The 23340-nt window shown below is 41.3% G+C and overlaps 1 protein-coding gene across 1 annotated transcript in view; it reads left to right on the top strand.

Moving 5' to 3' along the window:
• PTPRG (protein tyrosine phosphatase receptor type G) overlaps window positions 1-23340 on the top strand; it is a 378176-nt gene that overhangs the window by 335459 nt on the left and 19377 nt on the right. The window contains exons 14-16 of the mRNA XM_042823259.1: window positions 3429-3520; window positions 13374-13465; window positions 22593-22689. Of these exons, the coding sequence (XP_042679193.1) occupies window positions 3429-3520; window positions 13374-13465; window positions 22593-22689 (281 nt within the window). The remainder of the gene's footprint in view (window positions 1-3428; window positions 3521-13373; window positions 13466-22592; window positions 22690-23340) is intronic.

Below are 23340 nucleotides of genomic sequence, written 5' to 3'. Positions count from 1 at the left end.
GCAGAAAATATGTGGGGGCTCTGAAATCTTTTGGAAGTAAAAAATCAAAGCTGTGATTTCCTTTTCCTCAGCCAATGCTGAATTTGTAGGATTACTCTAAAATTAGTGTTTCACTTGCTAAAATTGTAATCATCATGGATGCTATTGACATCCAGATTGCTCATTCAGTAAGGACTGCTTCTGTAGGAAGAAAAAAAACAACTCTATTTCTTTCTGCTCTATTGGTTTTCTGAGCAAATGGATACACGGGCACAAACATCCCAACATGTATACACACAGGTTAGAAATTACAAGCTGAAGAGCTCATCATGAAAGCAGTTGTAGACTTACACCTTGTCTAGCCCTGCATCCATTCCCACCTCTCTCCATGGCCGCTTGTCCAGTGACTTGAAACAAGCAATTTTCTGCTCTCATCCGTACTTTTTTGCAGCTCTTCCCATAGACACACAAATTTACTGCAGCCTTGTAGCCTTAGCAACTGCTGCCACTTAAGGTTTGTATATGGAGAAGGGTAATGGGCAGAGGATCGTGCCAGGAAATAGAAAGTAGCAGCCTGAACCGGGGAAGAAGGCAGATACTGAATTCTCTGACATGGCTTCCTGTAGATTGGATCCCAGCTATCTGTATGTATTACTGCGAACTCGATGAGTTTGCAAGAGGCTCCTCTTGGATCCAGGCAACTGCTTAGCTATTCAGGCTGAAAGATGGCCATAACCCAAACTTCAGAGCTTGGAGACATCTGCATGGCACCCTTGGATGGATGCTCCCTCCTGGTGCTGCGCAGAGGAGAGGTGCAAGAGTAAGGCTGAGGTCCAGTAAGCAAAACTTGCTCGAAAACTCATGCAGTGAGTTTGTGGAGCCCCTTGGAAAAGGTCTTTTAAAGATTAGTCCACTTGGTCCTGCTGTCAGGATCAAGCCTAGTCCCATCAGTGCTGCCTCACACCATCACTGGGAACCTCAGAAATGGGGGAGTCACCAGGGGTGTGGACATTGCAGGCTGTGTTCAGTGAGCTCAGGGGTAAACATGGAGAACTTAGAGCAGCTGTGAGCAGGTTGAAAAAGGAGTTTGTGAGGCATGTGTTCATGCCTTCATGTTTGTGTTCATGTGTTCATGTAACGTGCCAGTATCTGGCATGCTATGTGATGTGTGTGTATAAGGGTGTGCTTTAGTGTGGTGTCTGTAACTGAGAAAACCTTTATTCAAATTGTGTGGTGGTTGTCTTTTCAAAAACAGCTACAGAAAGTCTACAAGACATAAAATACAGAATTGTTAATGACATTAATGATTGCAGCAAACTTTACTGTGTAAAATATTCATTTAATGTGTTGTTATTCCAGTGTTGTGCTCAGCAGAGATATGCTGCTCTGGGTATTCAGCTATCACCACCATGGGCTTTACAGTATCACACCATGTGATTATGCAATACAATTACATGTTTTGAAGCTATTAAGGAAAAGCTATCTTATGGCTGCATTAAAAAACCATAATGGTCGCCTATCAGAGTCTCTCAGAGTCTAAAATAGCAAATTACAAAAAATAATTGCTTTTCTTAAGCATCATCAGCTTTAAAAAATCCTGTAAATCCCTAAGTAAAGGTCTGTCCTTTTATCAAACACCTTCTTAAGGCCTTCATTACAAGGAGAAGCAGTTCAAGGATTTCTGACTTGTATTGACTCAAGGGAAAGAGCCCCAAATATATCAAAATCAGGAACGTTTTGCCTGTTTCATATTCATAGTTTTTTCTTTCTGTGTGACTGATTTATTCTGCTGTGTGCCCCCAGGGTGTGCATTGTCCAAAATAAAGGCTGCCAAAAAAAATGAGAACGGGGAGCAAGCATGGTGAGGGCAGTTTAACTGTTGTGCTTAAATGCTGAGACTCCTGCACATCTTGCATCCTCATGTGTGAACTCACCTTATGGTGTTTCTTAACAAAAGCATACTGACTAAATAACTAACTTCAGCACAATGCAAGACGTCGTGTCTGAAAATAGAAAGCTGCTATGAGACAGTTACTCCATGCTGTGAAAGACGCTCTTTCCTGCTTCTGTATTGTCTTAAGTTGTACTTGTGCTGCTGCAGCATGTGCTCACATTATAAAGTGCTGTGATTGTGTAGAACAAAGTACAAACGCATAGAAAGCAGAAAGCAAGTGCCCATGGTTATTTTAGCTTCTGGTTTTGCCTAAGAGAGTGGTTTGCTTTTCAGCAACTTTTTCGCTCTCTGGCACGTATAGATGTTGGAAACAAAGGCAGCACAAATTGCTTGCACCATGTCAGCAAAGCCGGCTCTGCAGAGTGGGCTCTCTGTGTAGAGCACAATGCCCAAATTACAGAGGAGCAGACTGCAAGGCAGAAACTTGTAAGCCACTCCATGCAAATACGCTTCAGCAAGTGAAACAGCACACTTGACAAAAGGCGCAGCTCGGAGGTCGCCTGCAAACTTTGCCCAGGTGTTGAGCAGTTCATTAGGGGCTGTGAGGGGCATCTCTCTGCCATGGGAAGCCATTGTTAAGCGCCCTGACAGATGAGAGCAGACCCTTCTCTTGTCACAATAGCTGCTCAGACCAAGCAAGGCTCATTAAATATTCAGTTCCAGCCTCAAGCAGCTCATTAAGTCAGCAATGAGGAGTGACGCTGGTGTTGGAAAACCCTGCCTCAGTTAACATCACCATGCAGAGTCTCCTCGGATCTCTTCATGTTATTCTGCTCAGTACCTTTTCTGTGATGACCAGCTTGTGCTCTCTGCTTTGCATTAAATACAGGTAAAGAAAGTCAGGTGGATTTAAGTTCTCCTATTCTTTATGGGCCTTTTCAGTGATGAGTCCTGGGGCCCAAGCAATTTGTCTGTCGTGTTTTTCTGTAGTAATACAAGCTCGCAGGAGGAGGATGGGGTGAGGGTTATGTGGCTCCAGTGTTTTATAATACAAATAGTAATGTCTGAAGGATAAGTTTTACAGCAGAACTTTTGTGACATGCAGCAGTTAAAGATGCTGTATTACCATCTATCCACTGTTACACAGCAGAAACTTTTACAGTAAGTAAGTAAGTATGTTGCCTGGAAATGTTGTGTCTTAGGTGGATTTGGCTTAAGTTGTATGCTGAACGATTCTCGTGCAGTTTTTGAATGATGTATTTGAAACCTGTTTTGCAACTGCTGACTTCTGTGAGTGTACTTTCATTTCCAGTGGTACCTCAGAATAATTTGCAGTGGCATTTATGGTGGGTGGATGTCAGCTGTCAATGAATTAGAGCACACCAGAGCCTGGAATTAGAATTGAAACTGTTGAAAACTCAAATATGTTGTCTACTGGTGTTTTAAAACTGTAACATCTGCAAGTATGGAGCAGAAGTGGAGAAGCCAAATGTGCAAAAGTTTGGGGCTTTTTCACACCGTGAACATTTTTTCTTCTTTTTTTCTCCTTTAACAGAAAGTGTTTTCAGACTGCCCATTTCTATGTGGAAGACAGCAGCTCACCCCGTGTGGTCCCCAATGAAAGTATTCCCATCATACCTATTCCAGGTAAGGAGGACTTAATCCCTATATTTTTGCTATTTTAAGTCTTGTTTGATTGCACAAAAAAAGAGAAGGTTGTGCTTGTGATGAATTGTGTGTTAAAAAAAAATAGTGGTATTGATGCTGCTGCATTCAATAGAAGGTGCTTTGTAATGGGGCTGTGAGTACCAATGTTGTACTTTTCCATAGGCATCTCTCCCATGTTGTTTTAATAGAAATTTCAGAATAACCTTTGTGAAATGTCAAAAGCACAAGTAACACTTCTTAAAAACACCAAGACATGGCATTCAAAGTGAAACCAACCTCTCCTTTGGGATGGGCTGGGGACAAAGAATGCACAGCTCCACTGCTCGCTTCAGGTCTGGGCGTTTGCCCCCCACTTCTGATGTGGGCAGAGGTGGTGTTTGCTGAGTCTCAGAGAGGAAAGCAAGACACAAGGATAAGCACACAATCTTGAGTGAAGTTCAAAACCATCTGTTAATTTGGTATTAATCAAGTTATCAAAGGTCAAATTCTCCCCTCGGCTATGTCGAGAGAAAAGCTGGTTGCAGGGTTTAGCACTGTATTCTATTAATGAGGCATTTCCACTGGGAATTATCAAGGATCCAGCTTCCTTTAAGCAGTGATGACAGAGAACAGCTCGGTGTTATAATGGCCTTTGCAGCCACTGACTTGTTTGATGTTGCTTAGTTTCATGCACGGGATTAATGTACCCAAAATGTTGGATTGACCTCAGCCCATCAGATGTTTGTACTTGTCACTTCAAGGTGGTATTCTGAATTTCTTGTCATATTCTGTAATTTACATTGTTGGTGTGAGCACCGTGGAAGGAAGTGCCTTCTGGAAGTGCCTCCCTGTTTATTAGCTGCTACCTGTACTGCTGGCCTATAATAAGGCTCAAAGTTAGTAAACATAAATTCCGGCTATGTTGCCTTTTTCCAAAGGTGGGAGACACTTCCTGAAAATAATGTCTCCTAAACACTTCTTATGTTTGGAGATCCAGAAGAAACCTTTTTCCCCCAGTACTCTCACTGCTAAATGATATTCTTCTCTGACATCAGCTGCTGCTCCTGCATAGGCCGCCCACTGAAACTTCTTCAAAAAAATTAAATAACAAAATTCTCCTTTGAACTAATTGCAACTGATGAATTGATAAGCCCTTGGAATTTTTTGGTGGAAGCTGCCAAAGCATGTGAGAAAGTGTTATTTTGCTACATGGATTACAACACTAAAATATAAGTGGCATTTCCCCAAAAGCATGTTTTTTGAAGTGATCTTGTTAGCTTGTGAAACCTTAGACAATACAACCTTAAAAAAGATATTGGAGTAGATCCTTGTGGAACCATGCATCTACCACCTACAGTTCAGTGGACCAACTTCTACTCTGAGTTATGTGCAAGCAGAAACGCTGGTGGCGATTCAGAGCAGTGTGCCTAAAGACATCTACAAACTGGCCAGGGCCTATCCCAGCATGCAGGGAGATGTAGCTGGAGACTGCTGGGCAGGTTGGGGTTGGCTCATCCTGGGCCCATACGTGATCCTGGGCACAGTGATGTCCTGAAGCAGCTTTAGGGGTATTGGAGGTGATGCTGGTGTCTCCGCTCTGCTCTGCTCTGCTCTGCTCTGCTCTGCCCTGTGGACATTGCTGGCATACTCAGAAGTAGTTTTCATTCTTTTTTTCTTTGCTACATTCTATTCTTACTTACACATACCCTCTATTTCCTTAGATCTATGAACTTTAAAGCCAATCTGCTGGCTGCCTCCAGGAGGTACACAGCACAACTTCTCAGATCCAAAATCTAAAAAGTCTTTTTGTAAAGGAATGGTTTTATTCATTATCTACTTCACTTCCCATGGCATACACGCTTGATTATTGTGCATGAAACCACATCACCCATAGGCATGTGGTTAGCTGTGTGAATTTGCTCTGAGACCCAAATCATTATCATTATTCATAATTATCTACACTACTTCATCTAGAGAAACGTGGGACAAAGGAGACATCATCAACCGAGTCAACCACTGGATATTGCAGCTGAGGAGTAAATGTAAACTCACGCAAGTGTTGTGCCTGTCTGACATACCTATAATCAATGGCAGAATTCTGAACCATCCCTACAACTCAGCTAAACAAAATTATTTCTCTATGTCCCTTTTCTTTGCCCAACATACCCAGTTCATTTTGGCAACCTGTACATTATTTTGTATGGATATCTTCAGCACTTGGTCTGGGCAAGATCTCCCTCAGCAAACCAGCTCCTGTTCCCATTTGTTTATTTTTTCATAGTTGGGCTGCAGCTGCACTTGGTCCATTTTGGTGGAGTTGAATAGGAATAGCAGCAGCACCATAGCTGCAAATCTGTATGTTTTACATGCTGCAAAACAAAAGACATTCCCATCAGTCCTCCTTTGTTCTCACTGCAAAACCTTCTCCATGATAGCAGTGCAGAAGTGCCCCTCTGTGTATCGTAGATAGTATCAAACATTGGAATAAGCACCAAATCTTCTTACAACCTCCCCCTGTCGTTTGTTCAGAGCATTTCTGCTCTGGTCCATGAGTTGTTCTGGAACGTGCTGTGGCTTTCCAGGTTCGTCTCCCAGCCCATGGGCACGACAGGCATTGAGGCTCTGCTGTCAGCAGGACTTGTCCTGAGATCCATACAGAGATAGGTGAGGGCTGACACCAAGGCAAAGCTCAAAATTCTACATTAAAATAAAAACAGTCCAAAGAAACACAGCTCGTAAAGAACAGAGCGGCTGGCCCATGCAGCTGGTTCAGTTAGCATATTGTTCCAGATGTCTTTCACCATTTTTAATATAAGTAAAATGTCTCAGATGTGATGCCAGTCCTTTCAGCAGTGTCTAGACTGCAAGACTCAGAAGCACTTCCCAGTGCTTGGATCACATTGCATACTGCATTGCAGTAAATTAGGGTTGTTGTTTTGCTTTGTTTTGTTTTTTACTAGTATTTGAGCTTCTGATTTAGTATATTTAAAATAACTAGTGGTAGAATCTGTGGGAGAAACACAGTCATAGTTCTTAAGAGATATCTCACTTGACAAGGAAACTGCAGGTTCCCAGCTGAGCCTTGGTGTCTCACTGTTTTTCGCTAAGATGTGGCTGTCTCAAGGTGCATCCCAAGGCAGAGGAGCAGAGCTAGGGACTGTGACTGTGTAAGTCACCATGCTAGGGACTGCTGAGGTACAGAGGGACGTGCTAACTGCAGCTGAGGACTTGTTTCTCAAGGGCATGAAGTTTTTCTCTGAGCACAGAGGTAGTGTTCTTCAGCTGTTTAAGACTTCGCCTGCTTTCTGCTCCCTGCGGATTTATGTTCCAGCACCATATTGTGAATTGTGCCTCTCTTCAGCTTCAATTAAATTCATGAATGCAGTATTGCAAACAGCCGTCCTCTGGAGCCAAGAAAATATCAACATATTTTAAGGAACGTTCACCTTCCTTTTTTCTGTGTCACCAGCTCTGCTCCTGTACTGGACAGAAGAGCTCCTGGTAGCAATCTAATAGTGGTACTTGTAATGGAGGCTTCGTGTGTTTACTGAATCACCCAAACACATTTTTATGGTGGCCACGTGGAACGTGAACAGATCCTTTTCAGAGAGCTGTCATGCTGGACTGCAGAGAGCTCCAGAGTTGCACATCCATGTGCTTGAACCTTAAATGCAATAAGTATATGTAATTAATGGCACAGCTGGGACCAGAGAATGGATATGTGTGAGATTGGAGTTGTGCTCCTTAGCAGGCAGTATCAAATAAGATCATGTTTAATGTCTGTGCTAATGGAAAATTCTCATTGTTTCATTCTCTTGGATTGAAATTGGTTTTTTGCTTAAAGGAAAAAAAGTATATTGCTATTGCATTTATAATTAATGATAGCCTGATCTAAGATTTGTACAAGCAGATTTAAACTGAGCTCTTATTTTGACACATATAAAATTTTATCGTTAACATCTTTATATTCCTGACTGACACATAGCTAATAGCATTGTAGCAGATAAGATCTTGAAGCAAGAGAGATGAATGTAGCTACAGTATTACACAGGTGATTTTTCATATTCTGCTTTTTCACATCTCTCCTTTATCAGAAATTTGCCCTTGTATTCATTTGACTTGATTATAACCAAGTCAGTAATTATCTTGCAGAAAAAGATTCTGTGTTCTTCTTTCAGAGTTCCTTCCTCTTCAGGACACTCAGGTGTACTTACAGCTTGGTGTGTCTTTTCACACTGAAAGACATTTTTATTAAAAACAATGCTTGATTAAACAAATAATTACAAAAATGTCTTCATTAATGAGGAAGAGTATCCCCACTAATCAACTCTCGGTAATTTATTATTTATCTTCATTTATCTAAATGACATTTATTTAGATTATAAATTTAAATTTATGATTTCTCTAAATTAATGAGGTCACTGGCTTCAAGATGATGCCAGCTATAGAGCACTTTCAGCAAGTGCTCTGAGCTCCTACTGCACTGCTTATTCCATCCAAACCTACTGTATTGCTTTTTTAGTATGTATGCAGGTACGAACTCCACAGAAAGCAAAGACCTTCTCAATATTAAGAGTTTTTAAATGACTTTGTTGTATCATAAATCGACTGATACTCATGTTATACAAATAAAACTGTTCTTATATTCCTGGCTTTTTTTTTAATGCAGCAAGCAATGTGATCAGTAAGAAAAATTAATTATTCCAAATGAAATACAGTGGCTTCAGTTGCATCCTTATTTTAAATAGTAAAGCAAGAAAAGCCAATGTGCTGCAGAATTAAAGGCTGTGACTGTATAAATATGTGTAATTCAAATGCATTAAGTCTAAAATCCTTTGAAGAAAGTGGGGCACCTCCCATTTTTATGCGTGGGATTACTTGTAGAGTCAAGTACTGGCGTGAGTTAGGGCACGAGCTGGCAGTGGAGTTGCCTGCTTAAACATTTCAATTTCAATCAGTGCCAAAATCTGAGCTGTATGTGAAGTTTTTGGTCCCTGTAAATGTGCGCATTTCAGAGTCCGCTTACAGTCTGTAGATACAGAGGTCTTTTTCTAAGCCTCTCTCTAGAGGTGGACGCCTGACCTCAATGAATTTGATGGGACATTTTCAATAACCTCGGCTTCCACTGGGGCCAAATTTCACCCAAGGGTGTGCTATTAATCTTTGCATTATTCTTTGTGATCAGCTGCTTTTCTAGAGACACACCAGATACAGACATATTGGGGCTTTATATCCCTATGCGTGGTGTGCAGTCTGATATAGCTTGATACAGCTGCATGGATCCTATTTAAATTTGGGCTCTGAATGCCCCATTACTGGCTGTGGACATGAATCTGCTGGAATTGCACTCCACATAGTTACTTCTTCATAGTTACTTCTCCTGCAGTACTGCATGTAAAGGCAGGATTTTGCTATAGCTCTGCAAGCCTTCCTTCTATCTAGTATGTATGGAATGGCTGTTGGACTGAGGTGGAATAAGTTTTCATGTTAAATTAAGGCATAAGATATAAGGAGTATATTGGATTTAGTAGAGTGCAGAAGATAGTAGTTGGAAAAACAATTTATACACACTGTGAAAGACATGGGAGAATCTTCGTACCAAGTCTTCTGCACATCAAATGTAAAGCCTTCAGAGATTGCCAAACTCCAAACTGGGCAAGGTAATATGAAGAAGAGCTTTGCTTCTGACTTTCTGTATTAATTGCTGACTCAAAACTGTCTATTCCACTCCAATACCCCTAAACCAACCAGTGAGCTCTCAGGCTACAAATGAGTCAAAGTGAGTCCTAGATCTTATTATGTGGAAATGCCATCTCTGATACAGTATTCCATTTTTCTTTTGCAATTGGCCTCTAGTGCTTTAACATTACAAAGGCAGCTTCTTAAGTGAGAGGTAGAGGAAAATCCTTCCTGGTAGGATTGCTAATTGCCCAAACTTTAAATGTAACCCTGTCCTAACTTTATTGCTTCTGCATACTTTGGGCTTCTTTTGAAGGTGCCTGTCATCCAAAAAAGCGTATGCATTCTGCATTGTCTGCTGCCACTTCTTAGAAAATGAGGTGTAAGTGAAGGTTTTCCTCTTCCATCCTTTCTAAACAAACCTTTCTTCTTGGCATTCTCCTTTTTTTAGCAGGAAATCTAATTTGCATTGTGCTCCCCTTAAGTTTTGTAGTTGTGATACTCCATTCAGATACTTGGACCTGCAAGTGAAGATGGGAATTCCACCGAAGTTTTCATTGTCTGGGATAGTACTCAAAGATAGCCCCATCTATCAGCTTCAGTAGTATCTGACTGTAAATGATTTTATTATAAATTACATTGCTTTTAATAATGTTTTTTATATATTTGTATTTGTATAATTGTAGTTATCTTAAAGTGTTGGAGACTTTTGCCCCTTTTCACCTAGTCTTACTTCTTTCTCTGAGTAATACAAAATCTGAGCATACCAGTATGGTGCCAGATTCAACTCTTATTTTGTAATGATGTAAATCCAGAATCATTTCACTTACACTGATACAACAGATGGTTAAATACAAGCCAGGAAGAGCAATAATTATGTCTGTGGTATTAGAGGTGAAGGTATGTTATTAAAGCATTTCCTTATTCTCTTTCAAGAATGTGTGGATCTTGCAAAATGTAAGCATCATACAGGCCATATCAAATGTCACTCTGGTTTCTGGATGGGAAGAAGTATATGGCGCAAAAGGAAGTAAGCACAGAATATCTGTTAAGGCTCCTAATTAGCCATTATAGGATTCCATTAGTCCCTTCAATCGACTAAAAGAATTATAGTCATTGAAATCTATTCTTTTCAAGTTGGAGGGGGAGGTTAACCTTTGGACTGAAGAAAGTGCAAGGAAAAGCATATTCCATGTGCATTTAGCTACATCTGTTGCTTTTCTTAGAGAAGGTCAGAGCTGTCTTCAGGTAACATCAGTGCAGATACCATTTAAGAGTACTGAGTGCATTGGTATGTATTTCACCAGAGGTCCAACAAACTGCCCACAAGTAAGCATGCGCAGCTTGGGTAATTAATGCTCCTGGCTGAGGGCAAGGTGTTGGAGGTCATGAATAGAAAATTCCAGGTCCAAATTAACACTTTCCTTTTGCACCGGTTAGTGTAATAGGCTCTGTCTTACAGCTTCTTTCTTGCAACTAGCAGCAGGGGACACGATGGGCAGGAGGCAGCCGTGTCCCGACCAGCCGAGAGCTGCCTGGCCTCTCAAGCGATGGCTTCTCCTGCCAGACCTTGCACCGTCAGCATGGCCACATTATCCCAGCAGGATAAAGGCTGGAAATCATGAGTGCTTATTGGGTTTTTAACGTCTGTGGTTCTGATACTAATCTTCCAGAGATCAAACATTACATTTGTTTCAACATGGTTTTCCTGAGTTTATGGGCAACTTCAGCGGCGTAAGCTCTGTGTCTCCCAGTGACCTCATACGTCACCAGTATTTACTATTTATTTGCCTTTTGTTTCCCATGTTCTCAAGTGGGGCAAGATATTGCATTGGGTTATGGCTTCTGGGGGGAGTCAAAGTGGTTGTAGAAGAGAAAATGCAGAAGAAGAAAATGGGAGAAGAAAAATAAAGGGTAGTGAACAACAGAGAAGTGAATTAACAGTGACTATAAAGGTGGAGAGATGCTGCCACCATGTAGTGATGACGATAAAAGAAAACTAACCCTATTTTGCCATGGATCTCTGGTTCAGACCCATCCTTGAAATTGGTGGGAATTCAACGGACTGGAGAGTGCGTTATCTCTAATGTATTTTTTGGCTCACAGATCACAATTAAAATTAAATTCTACCTTCTGCAAAATTAAATTGGACACTCGAGTTTGCTACAGTGAATCCTTGATCTTGGTTGGTCTCAGCTGGGCTAGACTACTCAAGAAAAAATAATAAATATGGATCTTTTCCTGTGACAGTGTGTGAAATTGCTATCATCACACAAGCTATTTTCAGGGAAATTTAGGATGTTACTTTTCAGGAGAGGAAAGATTGTTTTACAGGCTCTTGCTATTGACTGCTGTTCGTATAGCTCATTCCATTCAAGTGTCTTGGCATCAAAAATATTAATACAAATGTTGCTATGAGGTGGTACTCAGTATTGCACAAAATAAATGTTAGCACTTAAATATTGTTAAGTGCAGCATTTCTGCATTCTGCAGCTTTTCACTAAGAGGAACATACACTTGTCAAATGTTTTGAGTTCTTTATTATTCAGCAAATGAGCATGTGGTTAATTAAAGTAGCATTACTACACCGGGAGGTGATCAGATTGCAAACATATCTTGAACAATTGGCTCGTGTAAATAAAATAGAAGAGAGCTGATTGAAATCTGAAAATGTCAATAGATGCAAAAAGCCACCCTAGAGCGCTACCTGATAAAATAAGAGTAGAGAAGTAATGACATGGTCAATATTAACTGCCATCAGCTGGAGAGCAATCAGGTTGTCAGGGCTGGATCTATAAAATTCTTGCCAAAGTAGAACCTCATTTACACATACAGATCTTCATACCCTTTGCTAAGAAAAGCATATGTGACAGCTTAGGGGTTTTAGCTGCCAAAGATCTTTCACTCTGAATACAGTAAATGTCACATCTATTTATTTATCGTTAAATTTTGCTAAGTATCTGTAGAAATATTTGGATTTTTTCTATCATAATGTAGATGTTCAAAAGGAAAGGAATCCAGATTATAATGCAGCTGTAGTACCAAACCATATGGCTGCGAAATGGGAGCAAAAGTACATCACTGAATTACTGGGAGTAAACATAAACTAGATGCGATCTTCAGAAGAATATTAAATGGGATACATAAATACCAGCGTGTTGCCATAAAATCATGCAGTCAGACAATAGTAGCCATCAGGCAATAGATTATTTCACATGCTGAAAGTAATCACAGTTGTATAGCAATTTACATTTTCAAAATGCCAGACTGAAAATATTAACTAATGAATCTTGGCAAGCGCAGTGTTTCTACCAACTGCAGCGGTGGTTATAACAGCGTCTATGCCTTTGTTGAGAGAAAGAGTGAGAAATGAGGCAACCGTCCTGCACTCCAGTTTTGTTAGGATCCGCCATAGGTGCTAGAAATGGTCTCTGTCTTTAGTTCAGGTCAAGCATTTAGCTTCTTTCTTTTGAGAAAATGTCTGCGGGTCACTTATCAGTGAATACGGGGTAGCGTTTGCACCGTGGTGAGCAAGAACAAGTGGTCCAGAGGAAGACATATTCAGTGTTATGAACAGTGCCTGCCATGAGAGAAAGCTCAAATTAGTGTGGGTGTCATGTTCCCTATTCTTTTGCTCAGAGCCAATTTCATGCTAAATTCTCTCTCTTTTGATTCATTTTTGTGTAAAAAGGAAAAAGTTAGTAATTCCTCCATTCCAGGAGAAAAGTCTTCGTTTCTGCTCAGTCTGATAAAAGCTTACTGGGTGCAATTATGATCTATGCTTTCCTATTTTGGGTCTACACTGTTCTTTTTATACAGCGTGGAAGGAGAGAAGATCTCATCATTCCCTTCACAGCTACCTTCAAACTGCATACAAGAACTAAACAATGCTTGAATTTCAATTGGTCTTTTTAAATAAGATTCACAGGGAATAGACTCAATATTCATATTTGCAGTGCTTAGAATTAGAAATATAATATGAATGTACATCAAAATTGTCCAGATTTATCAAGCTTTCTTATTACTGCATATTGAACTAGCTCTACCGCTGGGAACTCAGATCTACGTGTGTTAGCACTCGGTACTTTATTTCCCAAGTCTGCAGCTGAGAGTGGATCTTGAAATTTTACGTATGAGACAAATGGCAACCCTGAGTGTCTCTTTCTTTCTACAGATGATATGGAAGCAATTCCAGTCAAGCAGTTCGTTAAACACATCAGTGAGCTGTATTCTAATAACCAGCATGGGTTCTCAGAAGACTTTGAGGTATGATTTAATGATCCTCTAGTAAAATGTTGTTTTCCTAAAGTTAATTGCGTATTAATAGTAAGAGGCTGTGTGACATCTGTGTGATGCTGTCGTGTCAGGTAAATGCAGTACTCAAATGCATCAGGAGAAAGAGAGAAAGACCAATTTGCCACCAGGTATGAACAGTCTGGGACTGGATGTTTACAGAAGGCTTCTCCGCGCCACAGAGCAAGAGTCTGAGGCGGGCTTCTATTACAGTTAGTGCCTTTAAGGGGAACCTTACTTGGTTTTTGTTATATGCCTGCAACATGAAGATGCAAGCAGTTATTTTCAACTCCATATTTCTCTTATAATCTGCAGCTGATTTTAGTCCTGTTGGCCCAGAATTTGTTTTTTCAAGTCGTGCTAATAAGATACTTAGCCTTTGCCCAAAATGAGCAGAACAATGCTCACTGTGAGAGAGAATAACAGTTTTTGGTCTTCAGTGAAAAAACCCAAACAGTGGCTGTTCCTTCTGTTTGCACTGTCGGTTCCTGGAGTCCTTCCTCCATTGCTATTGGAGCAATTGGTTATTTTGTTCCAGTAAAAGATTAAGGCTTGTTTGTGAGTGTTCACTTAATGTTAACTATTTTAAAATTTGCATCTTACTAGCTGTTTAGGACAGATTATGACCTATAAATATGCTATAAATTGGAAGTAATTCCAAAGAAATGAAAGCAATTTGCACTGACTGGGTTACCAAACCCATACTGCCAAAATATGGTAAACATCACATAGCATGAGGATGGACTGCAGTCGGATGCTAAGAATTCAGTATTCTCTGCCTAGTTTTTAGACATGTCTTGCATTCAGTCTAATCACAATCACAGCTGAACTTTGAGAAGTGTAGAGAAACAGGAGGAGCCCCAGGAAATTGCATTGAAGCTGTGGATACTGGCTTCCCCATCAGCAAAAAGAGGTGTGTTCGTGCAAAGCATGTGAATTACACAGGCAGCTCTGCTTACAAACAAGGCAATGAAACAAAATAGGTGGCCTAATATCTACAGCTTCTTTACTTACTGCAGTAAAGACAAGACTGTATGTGGGAATTGTTTTTAATGGGATCATTTAAAACATTTATCGTTGCTGTTTGTTTACTGTCTATAAAGAGTGGCTGCTTTGTATGATGCCCAAAAACCATTGTGCAAGTTAGAAACATTTTGTATTCATGAGGAAGGCAAATGTGTAAGGTGTTAAAGTGATTTAGTTCAATTGACTGCTGGCTGGATGGCTGAGCAGGAATATTGAGGCATTTAACAATGTTGATGGTATTCAGGACAAACATTTATTCTCCAGAGAGTAGAATTTGATCAGGGTGATCAAATGCAACTCACTCTTCTCAATTATTTATGAATTGCGACCCCAGTGCTATTCATCACAGCTGGGTTTTACACCATTTAATTATTCAAAATAATCACCAACACATTTGTAAACTTGGTCTGGCTTTAAGCTGGCTTTGCTTCAGCTGTCACAAAATCACTGCTATTAACAAATGTTGGACACCTTACGTCCATGTTTTAGGGAAGGAAAACACTGCTCTAATAGCCCTATTTCTCCCTTTCTCCCAGAGCCCCCGGCTGCGGGTGCCACACCATAGCTGCCAGTCAGGAGACATGGCTGGAGCCAATTAGTCCTGTTCCTGGGAGCGCAGGGTCCCCTCAGCAGGAACTTAAACTCTCCAGCTGCACTGCACACGAATTCTGTTCTCCCCACTGGCTCAAAATTTAGATAACCTCCTTTGAAGTCAGCATAGCTGCATCAGTTGTGTGTTCTGTGTCGCTGTGGTCTCTGCCTCCTAAAGACTAAACAAAATCTTGTACAGTGAAGAGAGGGAGTAGGAACAAGAAGGTCACTGGTTGGGATCAACCTCCCAGCTCCCTTGCATTGCTTATGTTCTGCCCTGCGGACACCCCGGGGGCCTCATTTTCTGCCTTACAGTTCACAGAGATGGGATGGAAGAGTGAAGCCAGAATTGTTCACAGACCCTGTGGGTGAAATGATGCCTGCTTTTTGGTGTGAATCTCTGCCTGTTCTTTTGGCAGCTGTGTGTTGTGTGCAGTTCATTTTTAAATGAAGAAGGTGCCTGTGAAAGTAAATTTTATGAATGCTACCTCTGTCCTCTTAAAACGAGTGTAATTACAGCAAGATCTTTCCTGAATGTGCTTAGATGTGCAGAGGAAAAAAGGACTGGGAACTCACAAATCCTGTGATGGAAAGTACATCCAAACTGATTCCTTATTCCCTGTGGGTAACTGCAGTGCAGGTACCCAGCTTTCTTGTCTGGTGATAGCTGGGCTTTCCTCTATGTACAGAACTGCTGAGATTTCCTTTGAGTCCCATGAATTTTCAGTTTTTGATATAAGCTAGACATCACCCAATTTGATATTGAGCAACGTTAACTTTTTGAACTCAAGTCCACACTCCTGCATTATCAGTGCTGGTTTCTGATGTAACTCTTTGTATTTCAGCTTGGGATTTGTTTGACTTAAAGCTGAGAAAAGCTCAAGGAATTTTTTTGGCTTGTTCCCAGGCAGCACCAGCCCTTTTTGCCGTGGCATCTGGGGTGAGATGCCATGTTTTCACTGGGCAGCACTGGGGCAGGGTTTGGTGCCTCTTTCCCTGTGTGCACTGGAACAAGACTGAGGAGAGACTGAGAGGTGTAGCCAGGAATTTTCTTGGCATTGCTGTTTAATAGACGTTTACAGACTTTTCTTCCATAAATTTCTGGCTGCTTCTCAAACCCTGGTAGACTCTTAGTACCTAAAAGCTCTAATGCCCCACTTCCCACAGTAGTGAATTCTATAATTTGTTTCTCTAGAAAGGATTTCGTTTTGTTTTAACTCATGCCTGATAACACCTCTGTGTCTCCTGGTTTTTGCATTACAAAGTACATCCTTTTTCATTTAAACGCTTCGTATGATTCTCTGTGCTTCTGTGTATGATATTATCCCTTCCTTAATCAACATTTTTGAAATCTGAAGTATTTGATCTGTTGTTTGAGGAAGCCATTGTACACTTAGGGTGACACCTTTTTTCTTCCTCTGCCTTATCCTTTCTGAGGTGGGGAGACCGAAACTGTGCACAGCGTGTAATGAGTGGATTTACTGCAGAGTTGTGCAGGAGCACAGTGATGTTTTCTCTTTGGTTTTCTATTACTTTCATCCTTCCTAACATACTATTTGTTTTTTAACAACTATTGAGCACTCAGCTGACACCTCTAGAAAACTATCAGCTGTGACCCCAAGGTCTCGTCACTGAATGGCAATAGCAAATTGAGAAGCTGTCAGTGTGTATATATAGTTAGGGTTGTTTTTCTCAAGTACATCACTTTGCATTTATCAACATTGAATTTCATTTGCCATTTTATCATTCAGCCACTTCATACTGGGAGATCATTCTGCTTCCCTTGGCAAACAGCTTTTTTTTTTTTTTTTTAAATTATCCTGAATAATTTTGTATTATAAACACACTTTGTCTCCTTTGCGGTCCATTTATGAATAGATTAGGTCCCCATGATGTCCCACTGGAGAAATGTGAACACTGACAATTCCCATGTGGTAAATACCTGTTCATATGCAAAAGGAATTTTCCTTTTGCTCCTCAACAGATCAGTTTTTTGAGTAATGTTTTCTGAGAGGCCTTTTCAAAAACATTTCAGAAATCCATATATGTGACTCTCTTCTAGACTGTCCTTGCCTATGGGCTTCCTCAGGGACCTCTCCACGGTGTGTTAGAGGCACTCACTAACTCTGCTATTTATTATAGTGTCTAGCAGTTTTCCCCATAGACCAGTCAGACTTAGTGGGCTGTAGTGCCTGAAATCCCTTCTGATTCTCTTTCGCAAAACTGGTGTCACATTCGCCATCTTCTGTCCCCCTGATACTCAGTCTGATTACGTAGGGCATGTGCCCTCCAAATTCTTGTATCAGAAAGAGTGTGAAGTGCCACCACCCACAGTAAAGCTTTTCACTCCCTCCTCCTGGCCTGTTTCTGGAAGAGCACAGTAATTTCTTCTCATAGTCATGTCCTTTCACTCTAAGAATGGAGCATTAAGCCAAGAAATCACCCTCCATCCCCAAAGCTAACTGTGAATTTGTGTATTATAATGTCCTATTTGGATTTCTGAGATCCGATGATTTTATTTACCTCCCCCCAAATTCTGAGTGGGTCGGTCAGCACTGCTGCAGGAGCGATTAGAGCGGGTGAGTGCCGTCTCTGCAGACCTCTCTCCTGCCTGTGGCTGTCCGAGTGCAGTGAATCATTGCCAATTTGGAGTCTGAACAGGCTCGCTGAACTCGGAGGCAGGCTGTCTAGCTCCCTCATCACATAAATTGAAAATATCTTTATTCTCCAGCGGCACCTTCTTCTAAACGTCTCAAAGAGTAAGAAAATAACGAATCCATATCTTCAGTGATGGGGCAGGGATTTGCTGGCGTTATTCTCATGGTTGTTGCGACTCGGGGCAGGGGTCACAAGCTCTCTTTAACCAGCGACCTCGGAATGTTATTCTCTTGTGAAGGGCTGCATTGAAGACTGAGATAATGCTGTGCTTTGCACATTTCTTGAGACACTAAAAATACTGTGTAGTTATACTGGCGTCCTTTACAGATTAGACACAGCGTACACCAGACCCATACTTATTACAGTATCTACACCAAGGAATTTGGCACTAGAAAGATGCCATTTCAAAAGCGTGCTGCTAGCAAACATTGCTGCAGTGGGAAATGTTTTAGAAACTTGACCTAAAACTGCCATAATTAAGGGTATTCTCAGGCTGTGCATTGCTGCAGTGAAAGCAAAGGGAAGCAGCACTGTGCAGCTGGAGGATGAAGGATCCCTGCAGAGGAGGGCCTTCCTGGAGTCTAGCTTACTGTCAGACCAACAAGGTGGCATGAATTAAGAGATAAAGTTGAAGAGAAACAGCAAAAGAAATTCAGATACCGTACAATCATTTGGGTTGAAAAAGACCTTTAAGATCATTAAGTCCAACCATCAACCTGACCTACCATTCACATCACCAAACCAAGTCCCTTAGTGCCACATCCACATAGTTCTTAAATACCTCCTGGCTGGCTGTCACTAATGATATTCTCAAAAGTCTGTGCCTAGAAGCCCCACTCAGAGGAACCATAGCTGCACACGAGGAGTGTGAGATTTTGGTCATATTCCCACCTCCATACACACTGAAGGGCAGGATGCAGTGAGCAGATGCTCCACCATCCGCTGCTCTCACATCTGCAGGCAGCACTGGGTATGCAGCCCAGCAGCATGCACGCCTCATCAGTGGTCCCAACTTGCTCACACTTGCATCAATTTTTAACTCTTTATTCAGGATTCCTCCACTGTTATTCCTGTGTTCAGTCCTTTTGGTTTATTTGTTTTCCCCTTCTGTCTAGGCTGTCCCCAGCTCACCTCTCTCTTTAAGTGCCATCAGAGAGTTTCTACTAGTGCTAAATTACTGCAAAAATCTACACTGCTCCTGTGGGAGATCTTCAGATGCTATTTGCTGTCTCTATTGGTGTGCCATGTTTGCTGTGATAAAAGAAACAGCAAGAGCACTACCAGAGAACTCTCTAATTTGGGATTAAAATAATAGATCAAAAATGATCTTAAAGGCGGATGAACGAACTGCTTTGGTACTGAAAAATACCACAATTATATCAAAACGGAGCGATGGATCTTCTCTAATTTAGCCCTTTGGATTAGGATCCTTCCTTTGTTCATGACTCCTGCTCATTGCTATTCATAGGCTTTTACAGTTCAGCTCCTCCTAGGACATCTCCTTAATGAACTAATGGGAAACAACAGCAGCACTGCATAAGGCCAAATCAAGAGACCGAGTTCCTGCTCAGTCACTGTAGCAAAAATTCCTGCTCAGAGCCTTGTATTGCCAGCAAGATGCTGGAGCTGTTTGATTTTACACTTAAATGGAAATTCTTTGAAGTTTAGGAGAAACTAATCTTTAACTTGTTTCAGAAAGGCAATGAAAATGGGTCGTTAAACCTGGGTGTATCAAATTCCAATTAGCATTAGCATGGACAATATAATTAAAAGCTAAATTAGCCATAATAGCGTAGACTAGAACACTTTTTACAGTAACTAACAGTCAACTGAAACGATGCACTTGGTTTCTTGGGTTGTCAATGATAAGTTGAAAGGACAGAATGAGATCCTTTATCTATTTATCTTTGGACAGTAATGTGTTCTGCAGAGTTAAACACGAGGAGCAGCAGCGCACCTTTACAATCACTAGAAGAGACCACGCAGGATTGAGGAAACTGAAGAAAAGAGCCCAGAGCTGAAAAGTTCCTTTGATATGAGATGGTGAATAATGCAGTAGTGATAGGGGCAGTGTTCTGCTCTGAGGTGCTAAAAGCAGTTAAGTGCTAATTGCAGAGTTTGTTAAGGCTGCAGTGAGCAGCCTGGGATCAGACCTGACCTGGCCGTTTGCCTGCAAACTTAGGCTGTACCAGTGATCCAACGTGGGGATGCCTCACATGCAGATGAATGACTTGCCAGCCAGCAGGAAGCTGGAGGACGTCGTCTGTCCTCTGGCCCCTTGTCTGCCAGCTGCAGTGCCCCAGTGCCTTCTTTGCGTTGTGGACTGGAGCAGGCAGGCTGAACTTGAAATGGCCTTTTATTGTTCTACACTGATGTTACAAAAGACAAGGCAAAAGGAAAAAGGAGGCGCATTGGCAAGGGGAGGCTTTTCTTGGACGGCCTCCTTTTGCTGTTTTTCTGCAGGGTGCAGGGTAGGAATCCACCATTGTAGCAGTCTGCCGGAGTATTAAAATTCATTTAAAACGTTCAGTGTTAAGAAAAGGCATTTTCAGAGGATCAGCTCTCACAGCATAAGACCTTCTTTTCCACTGCTGTGTTTTTCACCATCTTCCCTTAATCTTCCTCTTCTATTAACTTTGTATTGGCCAGCTGGGAACACGTACAGCTGAGAAAACAGTCGGCATCAACATAAAAAGGTTAATTAAAGTGATTAACCTTACCAACAATTCCCTTATGGAAGAATCCTATAGAATTTAATAGAAAGGGATGCATTTACTATGTAGTATTTAAACTGTCAGAGAAAATTCCTTAGCAGGGATGTAATTCCCTATTAAATTCTCTAACTTTTGAGAGTATTCTCCACAGAACCTTACTGGATTCATCTGCACTGCATGTGGCATAAATATTTCAATGCTAATAACGTCTGAAGAGAGTTTTGTAGCGATATGTGTTTGAAGTCAGGCTTTTCAGAAATGGAGGAGCATTTTTTAGGGGTGACCTCAAGCAGCACAGCAAGGATGTTACATGATTTCAACATGTAGAAAAATAAATAAATAGAAGGTAAAAGAAAGTGTCATTAAATGAAAGCAAGAGGGAAGTGATGCTGCTTTGCCATTTGTGAGTGAGTCTGCACTGATCCTGCCTGGTGTATAAGCAGAAGTCACCTGTTTACTGGAGCTGACAAACAGCATCAGGGGAAGCACACACTGTAGTGTGGGTTTTCTTCTGTGCTAGAAATGGAACTATGAAAATTCTATTAGGACCAGCTGAGAGTTTTGTCTGATTCTTCTTTGTCTTTGCTCAGCTCATCTCCTTGAATGTGAATGTAGTGTATTTCTCCCTGTGGAGAAAAAAGCGATTGTTATTTGGGAGTGTTGTGTGGCCATAAAAGCTGTAAAATGCTCAAGGTTTTAGTATACTTGGCACTTTCAAAATGTAAATGTTGAGGAAGATATGAAAACTGCAGTGCATCTCCTTTGTGAAACGTCTGCATAATGCTGAACTCTGATACATCTGCTGTTTGTATAGCATTTCTCTTGATAATTTTTCTCTGTCACTTAGCTTGTGATCTTTGTAGCAGCTGTGAGCTCCTAATGACTTTCTCTCTTAGGCAGGTTCTATGCTGTTGTTTTTAAAGCCCGTAGTACAGAGTAATTCGGTGCTTCCCCATCCATCCTTGGGGAAATGGATTCTATTTGGTGAGATTTCTGGGACTTGGCAGTGATTTGAATAACTAGCTTCTTCCACCATTTTGTTAATTACAAACATTGATATGTTTTTCAAAAATGTGCTTTAAAACTGCAAATATTTAAGCTAATGATGAAAAGGGGGTTTGCTTTGTCAGGAAGGTTGTAAAAGAAGAAAATCTGACTCAGAAGTGGTATAATATGTGAGTTGGAGGATTGCAGTGATTTGGTTTGCAGGGCAGTCCTGATGGGTGTAACTGTAGGGCAGCCTGGCCGAGGGAAATAGCTGCTCTTCTGAAAGGGCAAAGAACTGATGGAGCACTGCCCCATTTCAGTAGCTCTGCGTTCTGCTCTTCAGTGAGGTGAGGAAGGATCAGGTGAAGAGCTGAAAAGTCAATTGGAATTAGGTATCTGACCTAACTAGGCTGGTGTCTGCATTTCTAGCTTCATGAGCACTTTGCAAGCCCAAACACATCCTGCTTTGTAAATGACTGAATAGACGTAGCTCCAGAATATATACGTGGATACAACCTTTTATCTTTTTCACTGTATTGTTGGCTGTTAATCACTGTCCAAGCAGTGGTATTTAAAGCACTAGCTGCTACCTTCAGCAATCTATTTTATTTATACTTTATAAAAGGCATCTCTTCAGAGAACTAGCAAAAGGTCAATGCCAAACTGAAATGTCAGAAACCCTGTTTGGAGAGGTTATAAGCAAATAAGTTGTCCTGCAGTCAAAAGTCTTCTGTTGAAATGGTTTTGATGTTTAATTTCGTAGCCTACACTGGGGCCGTTCCTGCCTTTGAAAGCACTCTGTCTGCTGAAGAGGGGAGAGAGTGGGGCATCAGGAGATGCAGTCCAGAAGATGGATGGACTGCTGGTCAGAGGGGCACAGTAGACTACTGCAGTGCCCAGACTGCATCTGTCACAGGTCTGTGGAGAGAAGGGCATCAGGGAGCAGCGAATGCCTTCTTAGTTTAAGCAGACCATGTCCTACAGCACAATACTGAATGACTGTGTTTAATCCAGCGAGTAAGATATTGGTACTTTAAACATGGTTTCTGTGAGCTGTTGCAGAAGGAGATAAAACTTCATTCTTCGTGCTGACACATTTTCTGTTTGAATAATTTTATGCCTAGGAAGTGCAGCGCTGTACGGCCGACATGAACATCACTGCAGAGCACTCCAACCACCCTGACAACAAGCACAAGAACAGATACATCAACATCCTAGCGTGTAAGTAAGCACAACTGCAAGCATGTTTAATCAGCCAGGAAAGGCACTCTCACAACGTGTCTGTGTGGTCTGAAGTTACATTGTTCCACAACAACTAATAAATATGTGGAATTGCAGCTGGGAGGGCGTTTTCCTTCTAACGGCAGTGGACATTCTTGCTTCTCTGAGGCTATGATTTCACTCCAGCTTTTGTTTTAAAGTATTTTGCAGTTTGATGGTCCAAGTGTAGGTTTAGAAGTTATCAGTTTACTATGAAACTTTGTGGAGGAAAAACTGGGATAAATTGATGATCAGAGCTCTTCTGCTTGCAAACATCTGAAAACTGGCCTAAGGGAAGTGCATGGTGGAGCAGCAAGTTTTACTGATGATCCCTGGGATTCCTTTGTATTCCCAAAGATGCTAAATCTTACAGAGTACATCTGCTGTATTTCAACCTGCTTCAACTGTGTGTATGACTTGGACAAGCTGTGATCTTTGTAGCACAGTGCTGGCTTTGCCTGTATTCCTCGGAGAACTGCAAATCTGGACACAGCTCTGGAGTGCAGATTTGTACAGGGCTGGAGTGTAAATGCGGTAACTTTTCTCAGATGTGGAACAAATGGCAGATGCAGCAGTTACTGTGGTTTAGGAATGAAAATGGAGAGCAACGAC

The sequence above is a fragment of the Centrocercus urophasianus genome, unplaced genomic scaffold, assembly GCF_019232065.1.
Source record: "Centrocercus urophasianus isolate 14NV4802_14NV808 unplaced genomic scaffold, USGS_Curo_1.0 seq_22, whole genome shotgun sequence".
NCBI lineage: Eukaryota > Metazoa > Chordata > Aves > Galliformes > Phasianidae > Centrocercus > Centrocercus urophasianus.
The sequence above is the reverse complement of the archived record's forward strand: the minus strand, read 5'-3'. Positions and strand labels throughout refer to the sequence as shown.